The sequence below is a fragment of the Lichenostomus cassidix genome, chromosome 2 (assembly GCF_008360975.1).
Source record: "Lichenostomus cassidix isolate B80296 chromosome 2, HeHo_3.0, whole genome shotgun sequence".
Taxonomy (NCBI): domain Eukaryota; kingdom Metazoa; phylum Chordata; class Aves; order Passeriformes; family Meliphagidae; genus Lichenostomus; species Lichenostomus cassidix.
In genome coordinates, this window is record NC_139482.1 from 29,980,358 (window position 1) to 30,004,205 (window position 23,848).

The 23,848-nt window shown below is 38.4% G+C and overlaps 1 protein-coding gene across 15 annotated transcripts in view; it reads left to right on the forward strand.

Annotated features, from left to right (window-relative positions):
- HDAC9 (histone deacetylase 9) overlaps positions 1 to 23,848 on the forward strand; it is a 457,439-nt gene that overhangs the window by 224,088 nt on the left and 209,503 nt on the right. For 10 of the 15 annotated variants that reach the window (XM_085050864.1, XM_085050871.1, XM_085050865.1 and 7 more), the window contains 4 exons: positions 9,540 to 9,781; positions 10,730 to 10,880; positions 12,924 to 13,050; positions 14,150 to 14,271. In XM_085050864.1, the coding sequence (XP_084906990.1) occupies positions 9,540 to 9,781; positions 10,730 to 10,880; positions 12,924 to 13,050; positions 14,150 to 14,271 (642 nt within the window). The remainder of the gene's footprint in view (positions 1 to 9,539; positions 9,782 to 10,729; positions 10,881 to 12,923; positions 13,051 to 14,149; positions 14,272 to 23,848) is intronic. The other 5 variants (XM_085050862.1, XM_085050874.1, XM_085050863.1 and 2 more) reach the window with 3 other exon arrangements.

Consider the following 23,848-nt stretch of genomic DNA (forward strand, 5'->3'; position numbering starts at 1 on the left):
TAAGTAGTGTAATAGCAGTGATGGTAAGTGTGTCACACAATTACATGAACAAGGTCTTTTATACCTACTTTGGGATTTTTTTTCAGCTCGAGAACATTATTTGATTTCAAAAGTAAGCATCTAAGAGTTTCCTTTGCCAAGACACCCATTTGATATAAAAAGGAATAATTCTTCAATATTTGGCTTACAGTTGTAAACATGAGATGTCTGTCTCCTTTTTTCAAGTAATTCCCCCAAATCCCAAATGGCAAAATATGAGAGAGACTTTTTATTATTACTTACTGCAAATGATTATGGTTTGGATCTATACTTTACAAAACCACAACTGTCTTCACATTGATGAGACAAAAATATAAGAAAGCGTCCTAGAAGACTGGCATTTCCTTGCTTGTGAGTTCATAATGCTTTTTGTATAGCTGATGTAATCTCTTACTGGAGTGCCTGCCTTATGTAAGGTCTCAGTCATGGAAATGAGGGCATCTGCGTGGTAGTCAAAGTTGTTCCCTGAAAGAAATACTCTGTCTGCAGCAGAAAATAAAGTGGGTGAAGACCTTTAAAACCTTCACTACCCTTTAATCAAGCTGAGAGGAACCTTCCTCAGTAACTCCTCAACTTTCTGTACAGCAGCCCATCTTCTCTGCCTGCTGACATCATTATCCATTATTTGGCTTGGCCCCAAATACTCTACTGTTTGCCTAATATGCGCATCAGCTGTATAACCATTGTTTGTCCCTTTTCACATTCTGCCATTCCTGACTGAATTGTGCAATCTGATCAACCCTGCCTTTCTTTTGCTTTGCATCGTCACTGGGATGGTATCTTTTCCATTCATTTTCATTGCCTTACCCTCAGTGTTTTCTCTATTCATGTTGGCAACTCTTCTGCTGCTAGGTATCAGTAATCCAGCAGGTGGACTTCTGAAAAATGGCAAGCCAGCAATTTAGTATTATCTGTATATTTTATTTCAGTCCCTGTGCAAATATGCTTGGTGTTTTATGTGAGCAGAGGGAGAGAGAATCCCCTGAACATGCTGCAGTTCAAGGCAATGTGGTACAAAGGGGAGCAGAATAGGAAAAAATGTATAATACAAACAGATGCATTTTTGCTAATAAACATCTGAAACCGTTAATTTTGCACAAGAGACATTAGAGCTTTATTTCTGAGCTAACACAGCAAGTAAAATTGTCTTGCCACTCTCTAACTGGCATGACATTTACTATCTCATTAAAAAGATTCTTCAAAAGGTATTAATATCCTTCTGTTGGATTTTTCCCCTCCTCTAGGGGTGGTTTCCTTTCAGTCCTCCCTGTTTCTGTGCTTGGGATCAACACCATTTTTAGCTTAATGCTTGTCAAAGATCAGGATGGTCCATAAATATTTATAAGAAACGTTGGAATAATAGAAGGTCGTTCTTGATTTCCTAGGTATAATAGACAGGTTGTAAGCCTAAGAAGTTACATGTAGATGCTGGTTTTTGCTATGCAGTAAAAAGGAGAAAAAACAAAACTCTAATTATTTTAGTGTTTTGGGGAGCACATACTGCTACCAAAAAAAAAAAAAAAACCCAAAAAAACCAAAAACTGGAAGATACTCTTTTCTATGCATTTTTAGAGTCAGTCATCTTTTTTTCCTAAAAAACAAAGTTGCCAACAGTTCCTTGAAAGATTTGCCCTATATCTTGCCTTCCAAGGGTTTTGTTTGGAGAACTGGCTGTCACACCCCTGAAATAGCAAAGCTATTCGGGGATGCTTGTTCAGCAAACCTTTACCCACTGTCTAATTTGCTTGGTGCATGGTGACCTATGATACTTGAGGACATACCTGCTGGCATGCCCAAATGGTAGCTATTTTGATACCCTCACTTCAAGGAAGATCTTCTCCCCCCTCTCCTCTATCTCTGTCATCACCTTGAGATTAGAATAGTGGTAGCCCTACGGCTGGGAATTATTCAGCAGGTGTAAACTCAACATTGTCACAAATGTGCCTGCAGCATTCACAGGTGGAGAACAGATGAAATAAAAGTAAGTGTAAATCCTAAATTCTGGATGTGTTTGGTACCCTTTGTAGCAGCCTTGTGTTGTCTCTGGATCAGTGATGAGGCAAAGACTGCAGGTCTCTAGAACCCCTCATGGTTCCCTTTCAGTCATCCTTAGCAACCTGGATGGTACACTATCTTTTAATGTGGAATGATACCATTACAATTGAAAGCATGTTGCCTTTCTTCTGAGTATGTGGCATCAATCATTCTGTGTGTTTTAAAAAGGGAGGTGAGAGGAACCTTTTGTATCATAAGGAGAGAGAACCTTATGTCTGCTCCGTGATCTTTCTTAGCATTTCAGGATACAATGAAAGAATTACATGTGTATGCAAGTGCACACACACATGCTTTCAGCTTAATTAGTTAATTTTAAGGTTTTATTGAAGTAACTGGAAGATACTGGTAAGCAGGCACTTGCTGACTTGGAGACATTGTACCTACTTAGCTCTTTAACCAGTCAGTGGTGCTGCCACCAAAGCAAACCTGAGTTGGCATCTTCACTGGGTTCTCGCTGACAGTGGTACTGATTTGTGCACAGAAAATCCACCGCCAAAAGAGTGCTACTTTACATTCTTCCCTGACACTTCTTTGTGCATAGATACCATGCAGATGGCACAATACTGTCTGATTGGTTAACCTGATGCCATAATTAACACTGATTTATTATCGTTATCTAATGGCATCGTCAGTATGTCATTGATTTTGGAACTGAGAATAAAGTTACATGGAAATTCTTCATTTTAACTATATCTGCATTTATCTTTGTCCTGTGTTTATCTTGCTTGCAGCAGTAGTATCTAGAATTTAGAGTATTCATGTTCCTTATATGAAAAAGGCTTTTTCTGGAAAATGAAAATATGCCTTTGTGCTGATGGGTGTAGAGAAATGTGTATGGAAGGGTTCTCCTAGGTGAAATATAAATAAAGTAACTCAGAACCCCAAATATAGCTCAGCTTGGATTTCTTGATAACAGATCATCCCAGGTTTGAATTTAAAAGTGTTTCATGTTCTGATGTGATTTACTGGGCACGTTTGCCTTTATTCCTGTGACAGAAGTGGTTGGCCTGATATTTGCATGAGCTCTGGCAGGCTCATAAGTGGAACTTTTGCTCATGTATTCAGTGTAGAAGAAACAGCAAATACTGTAACATCTGAAAACTTTCTGGTGATAACAAATTAGCTGGCATTTATGTTTGTGCTTGTTATGATTGTTTGACTCAAAAGCCTATTTGGATAGAAGGAATCTGATTTTAGTAAATCAATATAATAAAGCCTTTGATTTTTTTACAAAAGCCAGCTAACTGTAACTTCAGTGTTGGTATTTCAAGGCCTCTCACTGATATTCTAGAAGTTTGTGGTTGTTTGAGCTTCCTTTTCAGGCCCTGGGGAAATAAGAGTATGGTAAATCAAAGCCCAGATCACTGTTTGCATTTATTTTACTTCTCATTATGACGTGTATGCAAACACTTAAAAGAAATAGGGAAAAGGTATAATCATGATAAGATTCCTTTTTTAGAACAAAGGGGAATACTTTCTAGTTTAATTTATTACACTTCTCCTTAATAATATAAACTCAGCTGAGTGCCTCATCAAGTTTGACAGTTCACTTATACTTCTAATTCAGTAATAGTACTTTTAAAAATAATTACTGACTCTTGAGAGATAATCCAAGAAAATAACTGGAAAATATTTTTTCTCATTTTAAATATGTCTTAGTTTCTTGTGTGTTTCTTTTCCAAGTGAGGAAGTTTTAAAACTGCAAAGTGCGGTTGAGTACTTAACTGCCTAAAAAAGTAATTTTGCTACCTTTGAAAGAAATTCTCCATTTTCATTTGCTGTTTTTCTGTTTTCCTTGCCTGTGACAACCAAAATCCAGTGTACGATTGAGGATATATAATGAACCAAAAATATTTAATCACATTCAGTGAAATCTAGGTGACACTTTTTTCAGTTTGGTGCACTCTCTAGCATAATTGAGAGAGTGGAGAGAAAAACTCTGCTGATTTTATATATTGTAAAAAAGTTTTATAAGTGTCATCCTAAATCTGGATGCTTTTGTCCCCATGCTAAAATGAGATGCTCTGAAGGCTGCCTTCTTTCATCCCTGTTCTCTTGAGAGAGGCTCTGCATCAAGCTTCTCAGGTGGCATAAAAAAGCTTTGCCTATATTGAAGTTAACAGAGGAATGACAGATTATGCCAGCTGAGAATTGAGGTGCAAGACTTCAGCTACCAGAGCTGAAATGACAAAAGCATCCCATGGGAGGTAACCTAACCTTTCACAGTTTATTGATCATCTGACTTGTACTTCTGATGTCACTAGTTATTCTTAACATTTCGGCTTCTCACTCCTGCCGTCTGCCATGCAGGTCTTGCCGTGGCACAGCTTCCCCCAGAAAGCTGCCAGCCCCCTCTCCTCTGGGGAGCAGGCTCCAGATCAGGACATTTTCTGCACTCTTGAACATTGAACAATTGCTGTGCCGGTCTCAGTCCTCTTTAGTCATGGCTGTTCAAAACCACTTTGCTCTCTTAATTTCCCAGCATCCTCACAATGGACACATATCTCCTGTGTTAGTTCCTTATTTGCACTGTGGCCTCACTGCCACCTTATCACTGAGCCAGGGTTGCTCTTAGATTACAGAGTGAGCAGTGCTCCTGTAATGCGTTTTTGAGAACAGAAATTTTAACTCCTTTTCCTGTGTTTTATCCTGGACTTATGTCTTATTGCCTGGCCAGTCCTTCTCTGTCCCATCTCCTGCTTCTTATTTTGTGTCTCACGTGGCTGCCAAATTTTCCCTCTTACCCTCTGCTCCTTACTCCTGCAACTTTCAGCCACCTATGGTACTTAATTTTTTCATTCTTTTCAAAGACACTGTTATAGCTTTTCAGGTATCAATTTTCAAGTCTTGAATGAGTTGGCACATAATTCTGGTTAAAAAAGTTCTAGGTGTAAATTGCAGATTAAATTTAATGTATTATCTTTATTGGGGAGGGGGTGAATCTTCCACTCTTCTCAGCATTTAGAGCTGTTTTCTATAAATTCCTTTGTTCTCTGGTTATGTCATGACTTACTGATGGCTGATTCTTTGAGAAGGAAGAGTTTTCACTTTCTTTGAATGAAGAGGTCAAATGGAGGCAGTTTCTTTTACATTAAAGAGTGCAAAATTGTTCTTTTTTTTTCATTTTATGAAAAGCATATGAAAACTATGAAAAGTACTGTACAAGTTAATAATAACTTCAGTCGGGTTCTTTTTTTGTAGAGCAGAGTTCAAGAGTCAAGAGAGTTCAAGAGAGCTAGTATAAGCTCTCTCATTCTCTTTTCTTTGTAATACTTCACCAAGATGTTGTCTGGGGTAAGGTGTGGCCATTTCTTCTCATACTGGTTCTTCTAGATTTTGCTTGGGTTTTGTGTGTTTCCAGGAATACATTTTTATTACCTAATACTGCTGGTTGGAGAAACTTGTACTAGACAAAAAGGTCTATGAGCAAGTCTGCTAGAATTCTTCCTGACTGCATCTCAGATCAGGAATGGCAACTGTTCAGCTAATGACAGCATTCCTTGTTTAAGTTCCTGGATTTAAAGGTGGCAGAAATGTCTGCCAAGAAAGGTAACTGCCAACAAAAAGAGAAGATTGTCCCTCCTGGGAGGGTGGTAAGAAAGTGAGCTGCATTATTTTCTGATGTTTTCCTTTAGCACTTGTGATTTGGAAGATTTGTGTTTCTAATACACCAGGAATTGAAACCAGTCACCAGAAACAGAGCTTGAAATGCCATCTCTTAGTGGAAGACTTAACAGTTGTTCAGTGTTCCCATTATAAGGAATGGTTTCAAGAAACAAAGCCTGAGGGTTAAACCTAGCTCCTTTACCTCTTTTACACATGCTCCAAGCATCTAAATCACTCAACAAGCATGCCATTTTTCAAGCGTCTTATTTTCTTTCCACAGAATTTCAAAGGCCCTGTGGGAAGTGCCATCTATGGAATATAATTGATATGGACACTCTTCTGAGACTATTTTTGTTGTTATGTTTCAAGATAAAGACAATTGAGTATTTATAGGAAAAATAAACACATATGCCTTTTGCGATGTGTTGTAACTGAAAATTAAATATTTTTCTACTCGAATTTTGGCATATTTCCTGGAATCACTGAGCTTTCAGTAACATTTTTAGTTAATATTCTGCAGCCTACTGTTGTATTCACCACAGCTGACATGAGCTCAGAGAGTTTGTCTTTATTTAACCTTTGAGAGGAATCCCAGGCTTGCTCTCTAGTTGGCAGAGCTGTTGGGAAGGATCTGCTTTGGGCTGCAGTGGAGAAAGTGTGGACAGGATCCCACTCTGAACCTTGCCTGCTACAGCTTTACTCTATTGGTGATACTGAAAATCCTGCAAAATAAGCCTTTACCAAACATTGATTAATATTTGCTTTCATTATCCATCCCTTTCCTTCTTTTGATGAATCCTGTTGCTTAGATCCTGCATCCCACTGCTCCTCATGATATTTGAAGTTGAGGGCACTGATTAGGACATTAATTTTTTACCTGTAAAATATATATATATATTTTTTTTATATATATATATATGTGTGTGTGTGTGTGTGTGTGTGTGTATATGTGTAGAGGGGGTGAAAAAACAAAAAAAAGTCCCAATGAGAGTAAACATTCTGCATCACCTTTGCTGTCCAGAGGCTTAAAATTGCAGTGGCATGGTGGTGGGAGGAAGATGCTTCAGCTAAAAGTCAAAGCTTTTAAAGATGCTGATTCTGATTCTCTGCTCCATTACACATTTTTCACACTGATGTAGTTCCATGGAGCTTCTCTGTCTCTTTCTTGTCATCTAGTAACAAATAAGAATGTAAATGGCCTGTGGCATTAGGACTGTGAAACAGACAGTAGCAAACCATTCAGTTTGTTTGATGATCTTGTCGTTACTTGTTTAGAATAATTTCATTGATGAGATTGACTAGTACCTACTTAACTATTACTTAGTACAGTTTTAAGACAGTAATTACCTCCAAAAGTTAATATTTGCTATGTCAGCAGTTATTAGAAGTAGTGGTGGTAACCTTACTGTTAGCAATATTTATGCCAGGAAATAAATGTGTGTATTTCTGTGTCAGTAAACATTGGCACTGAGATCACATGAAGTATTATGTATTGATTTCTATGGATTCAAACTAGAGCTAGCTTAATGTTTGTTTTCCCCTACATTTAAGAACAAGGTTAAGGTCAACTTCATTCAGTAGCTATTCCAGTGCTAGATTTATTATTTGAGTGTGTGAAAATTGTTGAAAATGTGTAGCTTATCAAACTGAGCCTGGTTTCAGTTGCAGATTTCACTAGTAGTGAGAGGAAATTTCCGTTGTTAGAAAAATCTGGAGGCTTTTCCTCATGCTAAGTTCTCTGAAAATGAAGAAATGGTATGCTGGTCCAAGATAGGAAGTACAATCATCCTGAATCACCGTGCAGATCTGTAGAGGTTGATTTGCAGCCAGTATCTGCAAAATAAGCTGTGGGGTTCAGTTTGCAAACACTGTTGTGAACCAAACCCTGCAGGGTTTGCTGAGCTCCAGTTACTGCTCCTAGTAAGGCTTATTACCCTGTCACAGAAGATGTAAGAAAATCCATCTCTCCCCTTTAAACATGATAGACCTTTGTCACCTAAAATGCAATTAATGTTAAAAATAGAAGAGTGCTGATGATAAGATTGTGACTTGCAGGCAATGAGCCATTGTCCAAGTACAGGAGACTTATCTGGCAGGCCAGTCAGCCTACACGGTTTGCTGTCAGTTTGCTGATTGCCATTTCTCTCTGGGTATGATGAAATATTCATGTCTTTGCTCTGCTCTCTGCAAGCACTATTGATTTCTTGTATAAACGTGGCTATATTTAGTCTAGACAAATGGAATGTGGATTGCTGCTGAATAAATGGGATGAAAGGCTGGGGGTTTGCCTGTCTGTTTCTCTTGGTCGGTGGCAATTATTTATAATCAAGAGTAGTTTTTGTAAGTTAAAGGTGATTTTTTATAATTTAGTGATTAGTCTCAGAACAAAAGTAAGCACTTGGACACGATCATTCTGTTGGGATAGCAGGTTAAGAAGCCAAATTATGCTCTGAGGTTTACAATCACAGTTATTAGGATTAAAAAAAAAAAGGGCCCAGAAAGGTGTATGTTTTCAAAACTTCGAGAAGAAAAAGTGTAATCAGTAGATTTGGTGCCTTTTCTCTTATTTTTATAAAATCTTTTACCAATAGATTTGATCATACAGCTAGAATTCAGTCCTCTCCATTTGTTGCAGTTTCAACTTTTACTGCTTCAATTTTGCTGCTTCTGCTTACTAGAAAATTTCTATTTCATTTTTATTTTCTCCTTGAAAACAAATACAGCTGCAGCAGAGCAAAAGGAGAAAATACACTTAAAATCTTGTTCCCGAGTAATTTTCAACAGCATGTTTGTTTTCAGTTAATAATCTTATTTTCCAGTGGAGATAGTGGAGGAATAGGAACTGGAATGAATGTGTCTGTGTTTCACTGTCCTCTTGTGGATGGAATCAGAACTGCTGCGCTTTAATAAAGACCTTCGGCTGCTATTTATTTTCCTCTTTTAGATATATTACTTGTTAGTTTCTTCTTCTTTTGAAATAGATAAAGCTACATTCACTCTCTTCACTTGGTGTGGAAACCAGAGCTTTACAAGTATTGTAGTGAAAATGATCAAATCTCTTTCTTCTGCTGCTTTTTAGTCCCTTCGATTTAAATGAGGAGATAGAAAATACAGGATCCTCCATTAAGTACTTTATGCTGGATTAGCAATGTACAACATTGCTACAACGAATTGGAATTATTCAAGATTTTTTCATTTTCTTACAGGCCATATGTAGTATCCTATGTCTAATCCACTCCAAGCATGGTAGTCGCTTTTGCAAAAGCTGTATTAAAACTTGTTAATTTGTGTGTCAGATTATTTGCCCATGTTATGTGTTATTCTTCTGTGTTTGGCAGGTATGTTTATATGCAGTAGCCATGTAGCACTGAGTAGCTGTTCATGTGTAACCCTATCTTCAGAAAATCTACACACTAGCTTTGAAAAATATCTTACAGTGCAGTGGGACCTGCAAGGTCTTCATCTTATGCTGAGGAAGTAACCTGAGTGTTTATTGTGTAGTATCAATAGTACCTAGGAGATTCTCACTAAATATTGCTCCATTGGGCTCTGACATGGTTTTAGAACTGGGTTGGGTGTTAATCTGTTTAGCAGAATAATTATCTGGGAGTATTTTCTCAGAGAACGGAAAGAAAGTGCGAAATAATTAGTAAAATCTCCGGTCGTTGGTAGGAATGCTGAAGTTTGCATACAGCAAAGATTGCATTAATTGTTTTGAAAGGTCTGTACATTGAAACAGACTTTGAGTGAAACTGGTCTTTTTCCCAGTAGGAATGATCTCTACTCTCCTTCTCCCGTTATATTTAATACACATACGTTTTGTTGTTTTCTCCCCGCAGTGGATGTAAAGTCAGAGGTTCCCGTGGGACTGGAGCCAATCTCACCGTTAGACTTGCGAACCGATCTCAGGATGATGGTTCCCATGGTGGACCCAATTATGCGTGAAAAACAGCTACAGCAGGAACTGCTCCTGATCCAGCAGCAGCAGCAAATTCAGAAACAACTGCTCATTGCAGAGTTTCAGAAGCAGCATGAAAACCTGACCCGCCAGCATCAGGCCCAGCTCCAGGAGCACATAAAGGTAGCAACATTTTTCATTTATCCCTTGCTTTATCTGCAAATTGAATATACTTAAGCAGACATTAAAAGGGAACATGCCCAAAAGGTTTGCTGTGACAGAGAGATGGTATTTCAGTGCTCCTTTCTCTGTGTTGGGGTGATGAAAGCCTTTTAAAGCAAAACTGCTGGCACCTACCAGCGGCTTGCTCACAGCTGACCAAGGCAACATTAGGAGAATCAGCAAGCTCATGAAGCCACCATATCCACAAAAATTGATCTACCTATTTTGCAAGCTGGATTTTCAGCTGAACTTCAATATGGCTGGGGTTTTGTTGGTATATGAAGCTTTTAGTATATTAAAAGACTGCTTATTTTGGGCTACTGTTTGAGTTTGTGACCACAAATCAAATTGATAGGCAAGTGCATAATATTTGCATTTGTAAAATTGAGGCAGGCCCTGATAGTGTTGTGTTTTCACTCTTTTCTGGGCTGCCTCATGTAATACAAAAAGAAAATTATTTATGGGATTGCATGCACTATGGCAGGATTGCTATAATGGATTTTGACTGGGAATTTATGATCTTGCCTTTCATTTCATTTTTTCCTTCTTATCTACTTGCCATTATGCTGCTGTGCTAAGCTTATGCTCAACAGAGCTGACAAATGCAGCAGAGCACAGTAGCCAGAGTTGGGTGATGCACAGGCAAAGAACAGTGTGAAGTTTCCAGGCATCTTTGCTGAAAGAGAAAGAAGTGAAACCAGAGCAGCAGGCTGCTACCTGACACTAGAGTTCAATTTGGTGACATCCAGTAATGCACTATGCCGCTTAAAAGTTAGTTAATAGATGAAAAGAAGTGTAAGCATGAAAGCAAGCACTGATCCTCAGTTACTCAAGGGGGTTGTTTTAACCAGGACTGACCTAGAAAACACTGCAAACTGCACTTTCTCATGTCTTTTTGTTCTGTGCAAGTTACAACAGGAACTCCTAGCCATTAAACAACAGCAAGAACTCCTTGAAAAAGAGCAGAAACTGGAGCAGCAAAGACAAGAGCAGGAACTGGAGAGGCATCGCAGGGAGCAGCAGCTTCCTCCCCTCCGAGGCAAAGAAAGAGGACGAGAAAGTAAGAGCCAATGTACCATGAATCCTAATAAGAAATTAATCTATTCCCCTTTGCATTCTCCCAGCCAAAATGAACTATGAACAGGAACCTGAAGGAAGCCTGTTCCTGTGTGAAATACACGGGTCGAGAAGTCAAGACTGTGCTTTTAGTAGAGCAAGGCCACCCACTGCACCCACAGAAACACATTTCTCATTTGTGTGCACACTTGGAAGACTGCAGGAAAGCACAGTTTGACAGACTTGTGTATATGCATCTCAAGAGTCAAGCTCTTTTCATAAAAAATGAGGAAATTTAAAAGCATAAAACTTCACATGAGAATTTTCTGAAGAGCTTATTTCTCAATACAGAAAGCACTACAAAACAGCAAACATTAAGTGCGTTGCTGAGCATTGTTTCAAGACTGAAACTAAAATGAAATATTTAAGAATATCTTAGGATGAGACTTCTGAATATTTTACTAGTACCTTTTCAAACTGTCTTGTGCTTGTTCTTGATGCCATTTCATGAGGCACAACCAATATGCTATAAGGGAAATAACTATAAAGGATTGTTGGGATTTGGTGCTCACTAGAGGGAGACAGATACAAATAATTCTCTTTAGTGAGGTCAGTTTGAAAATCAGGTTGAAGTACAGTGTGAAGATATTCAAAATGAAGCTGCCAAAACCAGATACTGTTACTTGCCCTGCTAAATGAGCACAAGAATTAACTGACAAAGACTGAAGAAGAGAAGAGCTTTTTTTTTTTCTGGGGTGGAAAAATGTATCAGTTCAAGAGTTGTAGCTGTACCATGTCATAGGCTTTAGAAATTAAGGTGTCCATGGTGCTTCTAGTACTTTGAAGAACAATGAGCCCATAAAAACAATTACCAGGTTATTGACCCAGAAGTGTGAGGGTGTAGAAACTGCAGGAACAAAAGGTTCCTCTAAGTAGTATAAAAAAAATCAGCCTCCATATGACCTGTTGGGCTTTTTTAGTGCTCCTGCCAGAGGAAGAGCAGAGATGTGACCTCAGTGTTTCCCTTCTCAGTATGAAATTGCTGGATGGCTGTTCAGTATGTAGCAGCCAGCCAAGCAGCTTGTGACCCCTCCATGCCCAGCCCCAGTGTTTGTTGGTGGTGATGGTGTGTTTAATGAGTAGAGGAGGGAGGGAAGGTGTGGGCAGGGGAGTTAGAGTATGAAGTGCAGGGGTAGTAGAGGTATTTCATGGGAAATGGGTCACATGGAACATGCTCAGCAGCTTAGCTGTGGTGTGTCAGGGTTGGGTAACTAAATACTTAGAATATCAAGTATGCCTTAGGGCTGCTACTTTCAAAGAAATGGGGTTTCATCCTTTTTTTTTTTTACTGATTATGGAAAATTGAAAGATTTTTCCTTTTCATTTTTTTTTAAATGAAGAGTATTTTGGCTGTGAGTAAAGAAGCATGTCCCATGGTGCCAGATGGAATTGGCAGTTTAACCTTGCAATGACATGCTCTACTTCTTGTTCTGTATTGAGCTAGCCACCAAGAGAGGTCAAAATGCACTGTCTGCAGTCTTCCAGACATCACAGGTAGAGGCTATTCAGGGGCTTCAATTAAAAGCCTCGCTCTTTCTGCAGTGTTCTGCTTATAATCAAGACAGAGTTTTGCTCTATTGCTACCATTACTTTATTAAAAGAAAAAACATTCATTACTAAAAACTCAAACTGACCTTTTGTTACTGTCTTTTTGGTTCTATTATTGGTTTTATATTTGGATTGTTGGGAACTATCAGGAAATAATTTAAATTCTTTAGATACATCTGGCTCTGGATAAATGGCCTCATCTACTGCTGAAATATTCTTTATGACTTCACTGGATTTTTGGGTCGTGACCAGCTTCAGGCTTCTACAGACAAGCATTTAATCCAAATGTTATCTCATTTTGACTTTTTTCCACCAATAGTTTTCACAGTTTACAAAACTTCCAGCAGTAATACACAGACTCTGTTTTGGGCTTTTTTCTCTTTAAAAAGGTAATTTTTTAAAAGTAAGAATAAGATGTATTTAACTCTGTGTTTCTTAGGGGCAGTGGCCAGTACAGAAGTGAAGCAGAAACTTCAAGAGTTCCTGTTGAGTAAATCAGCAACAAAAGACTCTCCAGCAAATGGGAAGAATCATTCCATGAGCCGCCACCCCAAGCTCTGGTACACGTATGTTCAATATTAAGCTGCTTCCTTGCCTCATTGAGGTATCAGCTAAAACTTGGCAGAATGCTTTTCCAGCAGGGGTGTTGAGAGTCTGCCTCCAGAGCAAAGCAGAAGTTCAACCCAAAAATTAGCAAAAAGCCAGAAGTGTTATATTTCTGGTTGAACTGAGGATTATTCGGTGTTCAGTGAGGAGATGAGAGCCATACAGAACAAGACTCTGTTCAGAAATTTGTATAATTGTTTTTGTTTCAGCTGCTTCGTCTTTTGTTGTTATCGCAAATTATACAATAATATATGTCATTTTTCCAAGTATCTTAAATTTTTGCAGTTAGAACAACTCTGTGTTTGTCTTAGTTGGATTTTGAATCAATCACCAAACATTTTTTCTTGACGAGATGCTGCTTTACTTCCAGTGAAGTTGCTTGAATGGTGTAAGTAAATCACAAGGATTCTGAGAAAGACAGTGGTCATTTAACTTTCCTTACTCATGGATTTTATTATCCAAACTGCATATTCCTATGAAGATTTGGCCTTGACAAGAATTTGCTTAGACCATTGAAGCAAATGGTTTTGTTGAGTTCTGCAAAGGGTCTATTAATATTCAAGGTTTCATTTACCTTGTCCACTAAATAATTCGGGGGAGGGGAGTATCCAACAGATAATTCAATATTTCTGGCTAATTTTATACAAGCCCTCCTGTCCTGAAAATCCCCCACACTGATAGAGAAAGCTTGATCAATATACATCTATTTGTACGTGATAAACAAGATTTAAATGGCTTTTGCTGTGTGACAGCTGATTCACATTAAAATGCAACCACCTGAAATGGTCAGTTCCTCAAGCTGGTGACAGATCCTGTCTGTAGATCAACATGAATCTCATCCTGTGTGACTTTTATAATGAGTGCAAAAAGTTCGTTCTTGGGAATCCCAAGGACTTCCATAAATTACTGTAAGAGAGAAATTGGTTACATGAGCCTGTGGTTTGTGCACACTTAGACCAAGAAGAACATAAACACAGCTGAGACGTGTACAACATGTGTGGATAGTTACTGCTGGTCACCTCAGTGACTGCTAATTTGTGACCTCTGTGTCTGCTGCAGGGCTGCCCACCATACCTCACTGGATCAAAGCTCTCCACCCCTGAGCGGGGCCTCGCCACCGTACAAATACACTTTACCAGGAGCACAGGATGCCAAGGATGATTTTCCACTTCGTAAAACGGGTGAGTTAGCATAGTTTATTCGAGCCCCTTGCCCAGCGGTTCTCCCACCCTCTGTTTAACCAGGCTGTCCATCAGCAAGGCATGTATCATATTCCACAAATCCTGTTCACGATGATGCTATGGGTAAGTTCACAGATCCAGACTGCATATTTACAATGTCAGCCTGGCCACATGGTATCAAGAGTTGGTGTTTCCCAGTGCTAACACCTAGTGCAGGCTTCAGTTCTGATAAATTTTGCTTCTTAACAGATCATCATTTCATGGATCTTTATTTTCTTTGCCTCGGTATTACTTCTAGCTTTAATAACTCTCTCTGTCCTGCGTGGTAGATGCAGTATCTGTTTTCAAAAACATTGCCTTTAGACAATGTTTTTCAGAGCATTTTGAGAGGAAATCATGGAAAGAGGAGGAATCAGATTAATATTATATTTCGTGTCATTGGTTGTCAGTTTGCATGCATATCACAGAATCACAGAATTTTCTGAGTTGGAAGGGCCCAGAAGGATAATTGAGTCCGACTCTTAAATGAATGGCTTAGATGGGGATCGAACCTTGGCATTAGCAGCACTGTGGTCTGTGCATATACACACATTTGCATGTCTTCTGACATATAGAAAATGTTCTTTTGAAGGCTTTTGAATGTTTTAGAAGATCTAACAATTGAATATTTTGCATTGACAGAAGGTGAACTGTAGACTTAGCTTTTTCTGCACCATAAAGAAAGCTGGAATGGCAGTGGAGTCCACGTGGCTGTTGCCTCAGGTCTTTGGTGCAGTGACTGGTATCCAGGAATGCAGGGAGACACTCAGAGGAGGGGGAAAAAAGGAAAAGAAAACATTAGATTTCTTATTGCATGAGTCTGCTGTTGAGTGATATAGTTACGTTCAGAGAGAAAGTCTGACCCCCTACTGTGCTAACAGCCTTTGAATGTGATTTAGCCACTGGGAGATTGAAAACTAACTGCAAAACTGACTTGAAAAGAAGTGTCATTTGGAACCAGCATACATTCAGAAAGAAAATCCAGCCTCTATCTAATACTTTGGGCAGACTGTCTAAGCTCATATTATATCCCCAAATATTTTCAAAGGAATGGAAGCATGGAAAGCAAAATGCTAATTTATTCTATCTGAATTACTCTTTGTACAATATGGTGGCAATATAACAAGATTCTATAAAATCTTGTTCAGGCTGTTCATCACAATAAACCCTTATGCGGTTCTCTGCTTAGTACCACTACACAATATATATTTTCTGTGCCTATAGAGTATACATTTTCATTTTTTAAACAAAAGGATACATTTTACATCTTCTAAATGATGTGAATTCATCTACATGTATTTGAAATGCAAGCTCTAATTTTTCTTCCATGTTTATATATCTTAAATGTTATGATGGATATTTATGATGTGTCAGACTGTTGATCTGTAAAACAAAACATTTTCAAACTTTGTAACAGTAAAGTTCTCGTGCAGCTGCTAATACTTTTATATCTCTGTGGGGGTTTCAAAATATTCCTTAATTCAATTCCCATTGTCTGCATAAGAGGACTATAATATAATTAAATCCAGATGTTTTCTATATGTTATTCCAAATATTTGGGCATGCAGTGCATCAGTTCCAAAATTGAACAAAGGACATGATGACTCTCTGAAAAGATATCTACAGAATAAATAGACAAATACTAATGTAATCATTAGTATAACCGTTCCTATGACATTGACACAGTGATTCTGATAAGCAAATATAAATGAAGTGTACAACATGTTGTATGTTACCAATGGAGGACATTTGATAGCTCTCCATATCCGTGAAAATAGCAACTGTTAATATCCTGTTTACACATCCAATCTCTGTGTACTAGAGTTGTTTAATTCCAGCCTTCAGCAACATTCCCACAAAGGTTTCAATGATTGTTCATCAAGTTGAGAGCAAAAGCAACAGGAACCAAACCGACACAAGTCAAATGACCCTAAGCTGATCTGGGTAGCTATAGGGCCATCCTCCAGGCAGAGGGGACATTGTGGAGCCTGTGTCATCCTCACGGGACCTTCCTAGACAAAGATGTCCCACGAACACTCATGTATATGGACAGGCTGTAAGCCTGCAGAAATCTGACCTTTGCCATGAGGGGTGAGCCTCTTTTCCTTCCCTTTAGGGTATGAATGCTTATTGCCACTGGCTCCTGGTAAACCCTCTGTGGTGCTGAACCTGCGTGAAGTCAGCAATTCATATGAAAGCAGACCTCACATTCCTCTCAGCCTTAAGAAAGGAATACCTGTTGTGGCTTTTAATCACAGCTTTGTTTTGCTTTTTAAGTTACTTTTCTTTTAAAATCTTTTTAATATAAGATACAGAGGTGTATTTTTCTTCAACTTTAGTAAAATGCTCTTGTAAGATAATTCTGATTGAATCAGATACTCTGAGATCAGATTTAATGGGCAACAAAGCTGAATGATTCTTTCCTGACATCCTAATGTGTTTTTCAGTGCTAAGGGAGCACCAAGTGTCACATAGGCATTGTAAATCATGCGTTTTGCTTGTGTGTTTTCTTGTTCAGTAATCTATTTAATCTTTGCTTAATTAGTCCTGAAGTGGCATCTCCTTTTTAATTTTTTAAAAATTAGTTCTGAGAGAATGGTACAAAGGAAAATATTCTCTGCAGCTTCTATTCTTCTAGTATCTAGAATGATGGAATTTATAGATAACTAGGGAAAGACATAAGAGTCTTTCTCTTTCAGTGTTTACAGTTAGGTACCAGAGTTCACATCCTAGTGCCGTGACTGTGGTTACTCAACAAGTCTCAGCCATGTGGATTGTCCCTTTCTGTATGAGATGCAGCAGAAGTTGTCAGCAGTGGCCTTCACACAGTTTAGCTGCATGGAGGATTGGGATTGTCCTAGGGGCTAGAGGCCAGGATATGCAAGTCTTTGCACAGCTGTATTCAGATGCTCTGTGTTGACAGACTTTGAAAAGAGCAGAGCAAGGGGAGCTATTACTTCACTGGATAGATAAATATACCATAAGGAGAAGCTACACATCTGTAGCTATGAGCAGAATTTAGTGTAAACAGCATAAGATCAAATTTTTTAAACCCCCAAAACTTGCACCATGGATACAAGTTTTGTTTTCTGCAAAGCACCCAAAAGCCTGAGCAGCACATGGCTCATTAATTTTCAATGAGACTAATGTGTCTAAATTACCCAGAGAGGTTTGAAAATACCTCCTTATTATTGAACACTTTTGAAATTCATACTGACTGTTTTAAGAGCTCTGATGGGAGCCATGTACTTTTGAAAACCTGATCATTTAATATGGGGAAGTTTTGCTGGTTGAGCTCCTTTATTCTGTGTCTATCTGTCCAGGAAAATATTATCCTTTTTATGAGTTTACTGTTAAACTAACAAAAAGACAGTAAGCACATGGGTTTGGTAGGGCAGAAGAACTTTTCAAATAATTTTTTTCAATATTTTTTTTAACCTTGTCGAAATATAGAAATTCTGGCAAATGGACCTAACATTTTCATTTTCTTCTATCTTTAAAATTCCATTTTTTGTGTGTAAGTGTTGATACAAACCAGCAAAAGCCAGTAAGTTTCAATAAGGGTTAGCTCTCTGGCCAAAGCTGCATACTTTTTAAAAAGGTTGCTGTAGGTGGAATTTCTGCATTTTGTTTCATGATTTGGCTTTTTTTTGGAAGAAGTTCCTGGGGACATCATCATATCAAGAATGAACTGTTTTTTCTTTCCTGAGTTGAGCACAATCATGGAAGAATAGGAATGTCAATCAGTATTGCTATTTAGTTTGGTTTTGTGCCAGTTGAATCTTTCTTTGCAGATGGAGTTATAAGCTTATGACTTGCATTGTGCTTAGGGATCTGAAGATCTCTCACAATATAACAATTTGAGAAGATGTCTGTAGCTCGCTTTCCAAAAATTGGAAGCATACTCAATGGAAGCATAGAGTGGGTTTTTTTTTAAAATAGCAAATCATATGAGGTTATTCCTTGGATGTGAGTAGTTGTGTAATTTCATACAGGAAAAAAGAGGAGATGAAGGATTGTTTAATATTGTGATGAAAGAGAGGAAGAAGGCTGCTCTGCATGGCCATGAAGATCATATTAAGTTAAATCATATTAAAAATCATATTAAGTTAACCTGATTAGGCAGTAGAATAACAGTGTAGGCCTTGTGTAAATGAGAGTGAAAGATTCCTGAATGAGAACTCAGCAGATGTAATTTTTTAAGAAAAGAAATTAATTGGAATATTTCCTTACAATTATTTGTGCACTTAGTGACTCAGTAATTTAATGGAGCAGTTGAAACTCAGAAGAAAAACATTTTGTGTGTGAAGGTTCTCCTCCTTTCCCCTTTTGCGCCACCAAATTTTATTTCTGTTTGCATTTTCTAGGAAAACACTCTTTTGTGAAGTAACAATACATGAAAAAACTGTATTTCCTTTGGTTTTCTGTTAAAAAAAAAGCTTAGAGTATCCCAAACCCTCAATTACAGTGTCTGCCAAAATGAAGAAGTCCAGCTCAGTGGAGAGAAGTGTTATTTTTCTCTGAATTTATGAGTGAGCATGATAAATGGGAGAGGCACTTTGTTTATTGAAGCAGGGAAACAAGGCAAACATATGACTCTCCTAATTTTATCCCATTTTTCAGGGATGCTGAGCATTCCTGCCTCTCAAGAGTCCTTGGTTTCCTGGGTTGGCGAACCATCTCGACAAATTTGGACTAGATAATGTGCCCAAAAGAAATCAGTGCTTCTCACCGTGAGAAGGAGAAAACATATCCTGATCTTGACTCCTCTTCCCATTAATCACTACAGGTTTTTACCCTTCCCAAATTCACTGTCAATAACTTCAGAGCATGTAATTAGTAGTAGGAGGTGTTAGAAAGAAGAGCTTTCCCTTGCAATTGCAGAGTGAATCGGAAGCAAAGCTTCCAGATTTGTGTAACGAACAGGCCAAACCAGTGTCCAGCAGCTCCAAGGAAATGTGCCATGGTTGTAGCTATTGTGCCATTAGAGCTGCTGTTGACTCTGGCCCATCAAAGCCTTGCAGCCTCCCAAGCTGGGAGCGAAGAGGGATGCCCTGTGATTCTGATTTAGCTCAAGTTAGAGGAGAATTTTTCTGAGATAGCTTAAAAATAAATAAAAATGAATCCTAGGGTAGGCTTAATGACACTGTCAAAGAGGAAAAAACTTGTGTAAGTATGCTTTAGTATCATGAAAGCTGCCAGGGCCTGCAGCAGAGCTCAACAGCAGTCATCACCAGAATGATTCTCATAAAGACCATTGTAATCTTCCCGTCAGTGGAAGGTTGTTCCCCTAATGTATTTTATTAAACACTTGCTTTTAATTGCAGAAAACAAGTTTTTTATGCATGTGTAAAAATTTTACTCAGTTTCTGGATTCACAGTTTTTCTTTTTTAGCAAAAATTCCACTACTTGTATATATATCATTATCTGTTTTCCCAGTAATTACTCTGTGATGCTACTGACCCTTCTTCATAACTAGACTAATTACACAGTCTTGATCAAAATACTATCTTAGTTCTTTTACTGTCCAGTATATAACCAAAATTGAATTAAGAATTTCTGCTTCATGTGATTACATAAAAGTTTTCTAACACTAACTGTGTATGTTTTCAAAAATGCTTTATAAGTTAGCATTAAGAATTAGCTTACATAACTTTCCAATAAGCAGGTAATCAGATACCAGACACCTTTTAGACTTTTGAACCTAAAGAAATGGCTTCAATAAGCAACAAGGAGCAGTCCTAAAATCTAAAACATTTGAAGATCATAATGTCCATTGAAAATGAAGTGGAATGGTTTTAATGGGTATTTCAAAGCTTATTCCCTCTGGATAAATAAGTTACAAAATACTGCATATAAAATTTGAGACTCTTTGAAGTCTGTAGAAACTGTCCTGCTTGACTTCAGTAGGACTAGGATTTTTCTTCCACTGTATCTAGAGCAGGGAGAGTTGAAAACTTTTAGAAAAGTAAACAAGAACATCTAAAAGATGACAAAAAGAGAGAAACAGAGAAGTGAAAAGTGGAAATCACATGGTATTGGATCATCCAAAATAGAAGATACTGGTTAGTAAAGACTGCACTTCTCCAAAATCCTGCAAAACATAGTTTCACAGAAAAATCAATTCAAACCCACAACTCTAATTAAGGGGTTTAGCTGCCAAATAACATGTTGTGGCTAAAGCCAAGTAAGTATTACAGAGCCATTCATGAGCAAAGGCATAAGCTTTGTACTTTGCTTTTGATTTTCTCATGGGAAAGTAATATAAATGAGAGTGATACCTCCCTGTTGGCTTTAACTGTTAGAAATGCAAAGCATGCTGAAATTGTACATAATTCTCTTCCAAAGGAAAGGAAATAGCATTTCAATGGTTTTCCTCAGTGTCTCGTTGAGTTATGGTGGTGCACAATTTTTCCTGTTAAATTACTCTACCAGATGGAAGGTTACATTGTATATTTGGCTAATTAAGTTGTAGGGGACTGGAATTATATCCCAGAGCACAAAGAATCTATCTCAAAGTAAATTTATTTTAATTCAGTGTGGTTGTGAAGGTGCAGTATGATGTCCAATTAAGACTTCAAACGTGGGGTTTTCTCCTCACTTTGCTTTATATAGAGAGATCCTTTCGCAATGTTGGACTTGCCTACAGAAGTTCCAGAAGAGAAACGTGTCTTGAATGTCCAAACAACTTTGGAGCCAATTTTATCTCCATTTGTCTTCAGTGGAGCTGAAGTGCCTTCCTGCTTTTGAGATGAACTTGGCCTATGGTTCTCATCTGCTAGGAGAGCAAGATACACTGTGTTTTAGTTGCTTTTGTTTTCTTGGTATGCTGTTGCCTTTGGACAACGGCAGAGTAGGATTCAGCAGTCTGGACCTAGCCAGCTCGCATTTACTGATGACACTGATGCCTGGTAAACTGGGGGAGACATTGATGGTGCTCCATCATGAATTTCTGAAGGTTGATGAAATACTGGATTGTTCTTTTTGCCTGACATCAGTGAATTATCACTGCTGGATATTTTCCTAGATTAAAATCTGTGGGATTTAAACACCCTATGAACTAATTCCTTCTTTTATGGGGCTTGAGGAACAATATAATCAGGAACATGTTTATTCTATAAAAAATAGATCATGTATGTAGGGGTCAAATGGTGACCCTGGCAAAAGCCTCGACTTTGGGGGCTAGGGGGATTATCTCTGGCAGTTCTTCACTGAAGAGAGTATTTTTTCTTGGGATTCAGTGGATTTGGCAGGAGGATTTAGGCTGAAGAGTGGGATTTGCTATATTTGCAGGAAGTACGATATTATATTCCCATTATTCTTTCCAGCTAGAACCAACTGGTGTAGATGGTCAGAAGAAAGGCTAAGAATTAGCAGTGGAGACCTAAAAAGCAGGACTGCCAATCATACATACTTTAATTTGGTTATTGCCATTCAAATGAGGGATGCCCTCTATTCAAGCACCTGTTTCATCTTCTTCTTTCTCCTCTACACCCCCTGAGAACTCAGATGTGAGTTGGCTCCAGCAAGTGCTATAAAGGTGTAATAAAATTACAGAATTTGAAGATGTGCAGAGAAGGTGGTAATTAATTTTAAACTATCCTTAGCCTTTAATTCTATGGTTCAAGACAGTATAGGAGTATTTGCTTTTTAATCCCCTACTTATTATTGGAAAAATATACTATTTTACCCACAAGAACATTAAGATGGACCTGACACAGTAGTAACATGTCACAGTTTCAGAAGACTTGAGATGTAATGAAGACTCATAAGGCCCAGTAAAACCATGGCCTGCTTTAAACTGCTGTATAGCCCTGTGGTGCAAATGCAAGGAGATGCTGTTTCTTTGCCAAAAAAAATAGATTTTATAAAAAATTCTATCAAGAGACCTGTTTTTTTGCCTCATAGGTTACGTGAAGAACATATATCAACAGGAAATACATCATACTGTTCAGATTTTCGAGATGTCCAATTCTGGCTAAATCCAAGCAGTACAATAAGTAACTTCTACATCTAATGTAATAAATGGTGCCTAGAAAGATAACACTTGTTGGCATGGATAATGAAACAAATATTTTTTTCATACTTTTAATACAGAGTGCAGTGAATAACAAGGAAAAATTAGATATTTGAAGTAGCTTCAGGGAGTATTTAATTTTTGAACCTGCTTTAGAAAATTAATGAGAATTTGCTAATCTTGTTAAATTGGTTTCCTTAGCCTGAAGAGAGCAGTAGGGCAGCAAGATCCCCTGTAATCTAATTATCTCTTTTACCATGTGTTTCACTAAACCTGTTTTTTTATTTAGGGAATGGATATTTACCTTAGTCTGAAAAAATAAAGCATTCTACCTTTTACAGAAGTAAAATAAAGCAAAGGACTAAAGGGTTTCACATATGACCAGCACTCCCCATAAAGTGAATGGTTGTACAGGAAACAGTTTCAGTGTATCCTGAAAACACATTAGGTGATGCAAGCCAGAAAAACAAAGTGTCTCCATCCTGTACTGCTGTATCTGGTTCTCCTGCCTTGTTGGGACCACCCAGCGGTCAGGTCCGTGTAGTTCTTGGAAGAGCTTTAGAGGGCAAGTGTAAATAGCTTTCAGTCTCATGAATCTGATTTAAAACTCTTTCAGAAGTGGCGTTTTAAATCATCAGAATTTAGAAGTCATTGAACCCACAGAATTATACTACATGCTGGTGTCTTCCAGTCTGTCATCCAGCAGGGAGAATGTGTGCATTGTCCAGTATTGTCTTCTACTGGGAAGTGGCCTTCTACAGCAAAGGTCAGTCAGTGTGAAGATAAAGAGGCCCTGCTCATCTTGCCAATGATTTATATAATCATGTGGAAGTGGCTGAAACATTCTGTGACTGCCTACAGGACGCCAGAGCAGCAATCATAAACTTCATTCACAGCACGGAATATTTTCTTGATTCTGAGAATCACATGCTGTAAAGGCTGTGAGACTGCCAGGTCTCTCAGAAGGACAGACTGATTCACAACTCCCCACAAAGCAGCTGAGGAAGCTGGAAACAGCTTTGATCCCTGACCTGTGTCTCTCTACCTCTCTAGCTTTCTGCCAGGCTTGGGTTGCATCCATAGTTTTGGTGAGAAAGCCCAGCTTATCTTCTCTTTTATCCTTTCTGGTAGTGCTTAGGGGTGTCTTGTGCATTTCATTCTGCTTGCATCAACTGAAGGGGAACCTGGGAAGTTTCTCCTTAGCCCACTGCTCTCAGACCACCTTCTTAAGAACCTCAGATATGCCTGTTCTGGTTGGTTTTGTTGCAGTATTAATGTGGGATTTGACCTTTTCCTTGGTCTCCAGGTCCTGGCTTAGCATAGGCAGGCTGCTTTGTTACTTATGTGCATTACCAGGGTGACTGGGAGCCCACAGCACAGACCAGGAAGCTGATGAGCTAGGAAGCTGAATAGACCTGACAAAATGAGGATCTCTTCACAGTGTGGTTTTTTTCCATTCTGCTCCTCCTGCTTCAGGAGAAATCACAACAGAAATCTCCCAAGTTACCTCATTATCCACA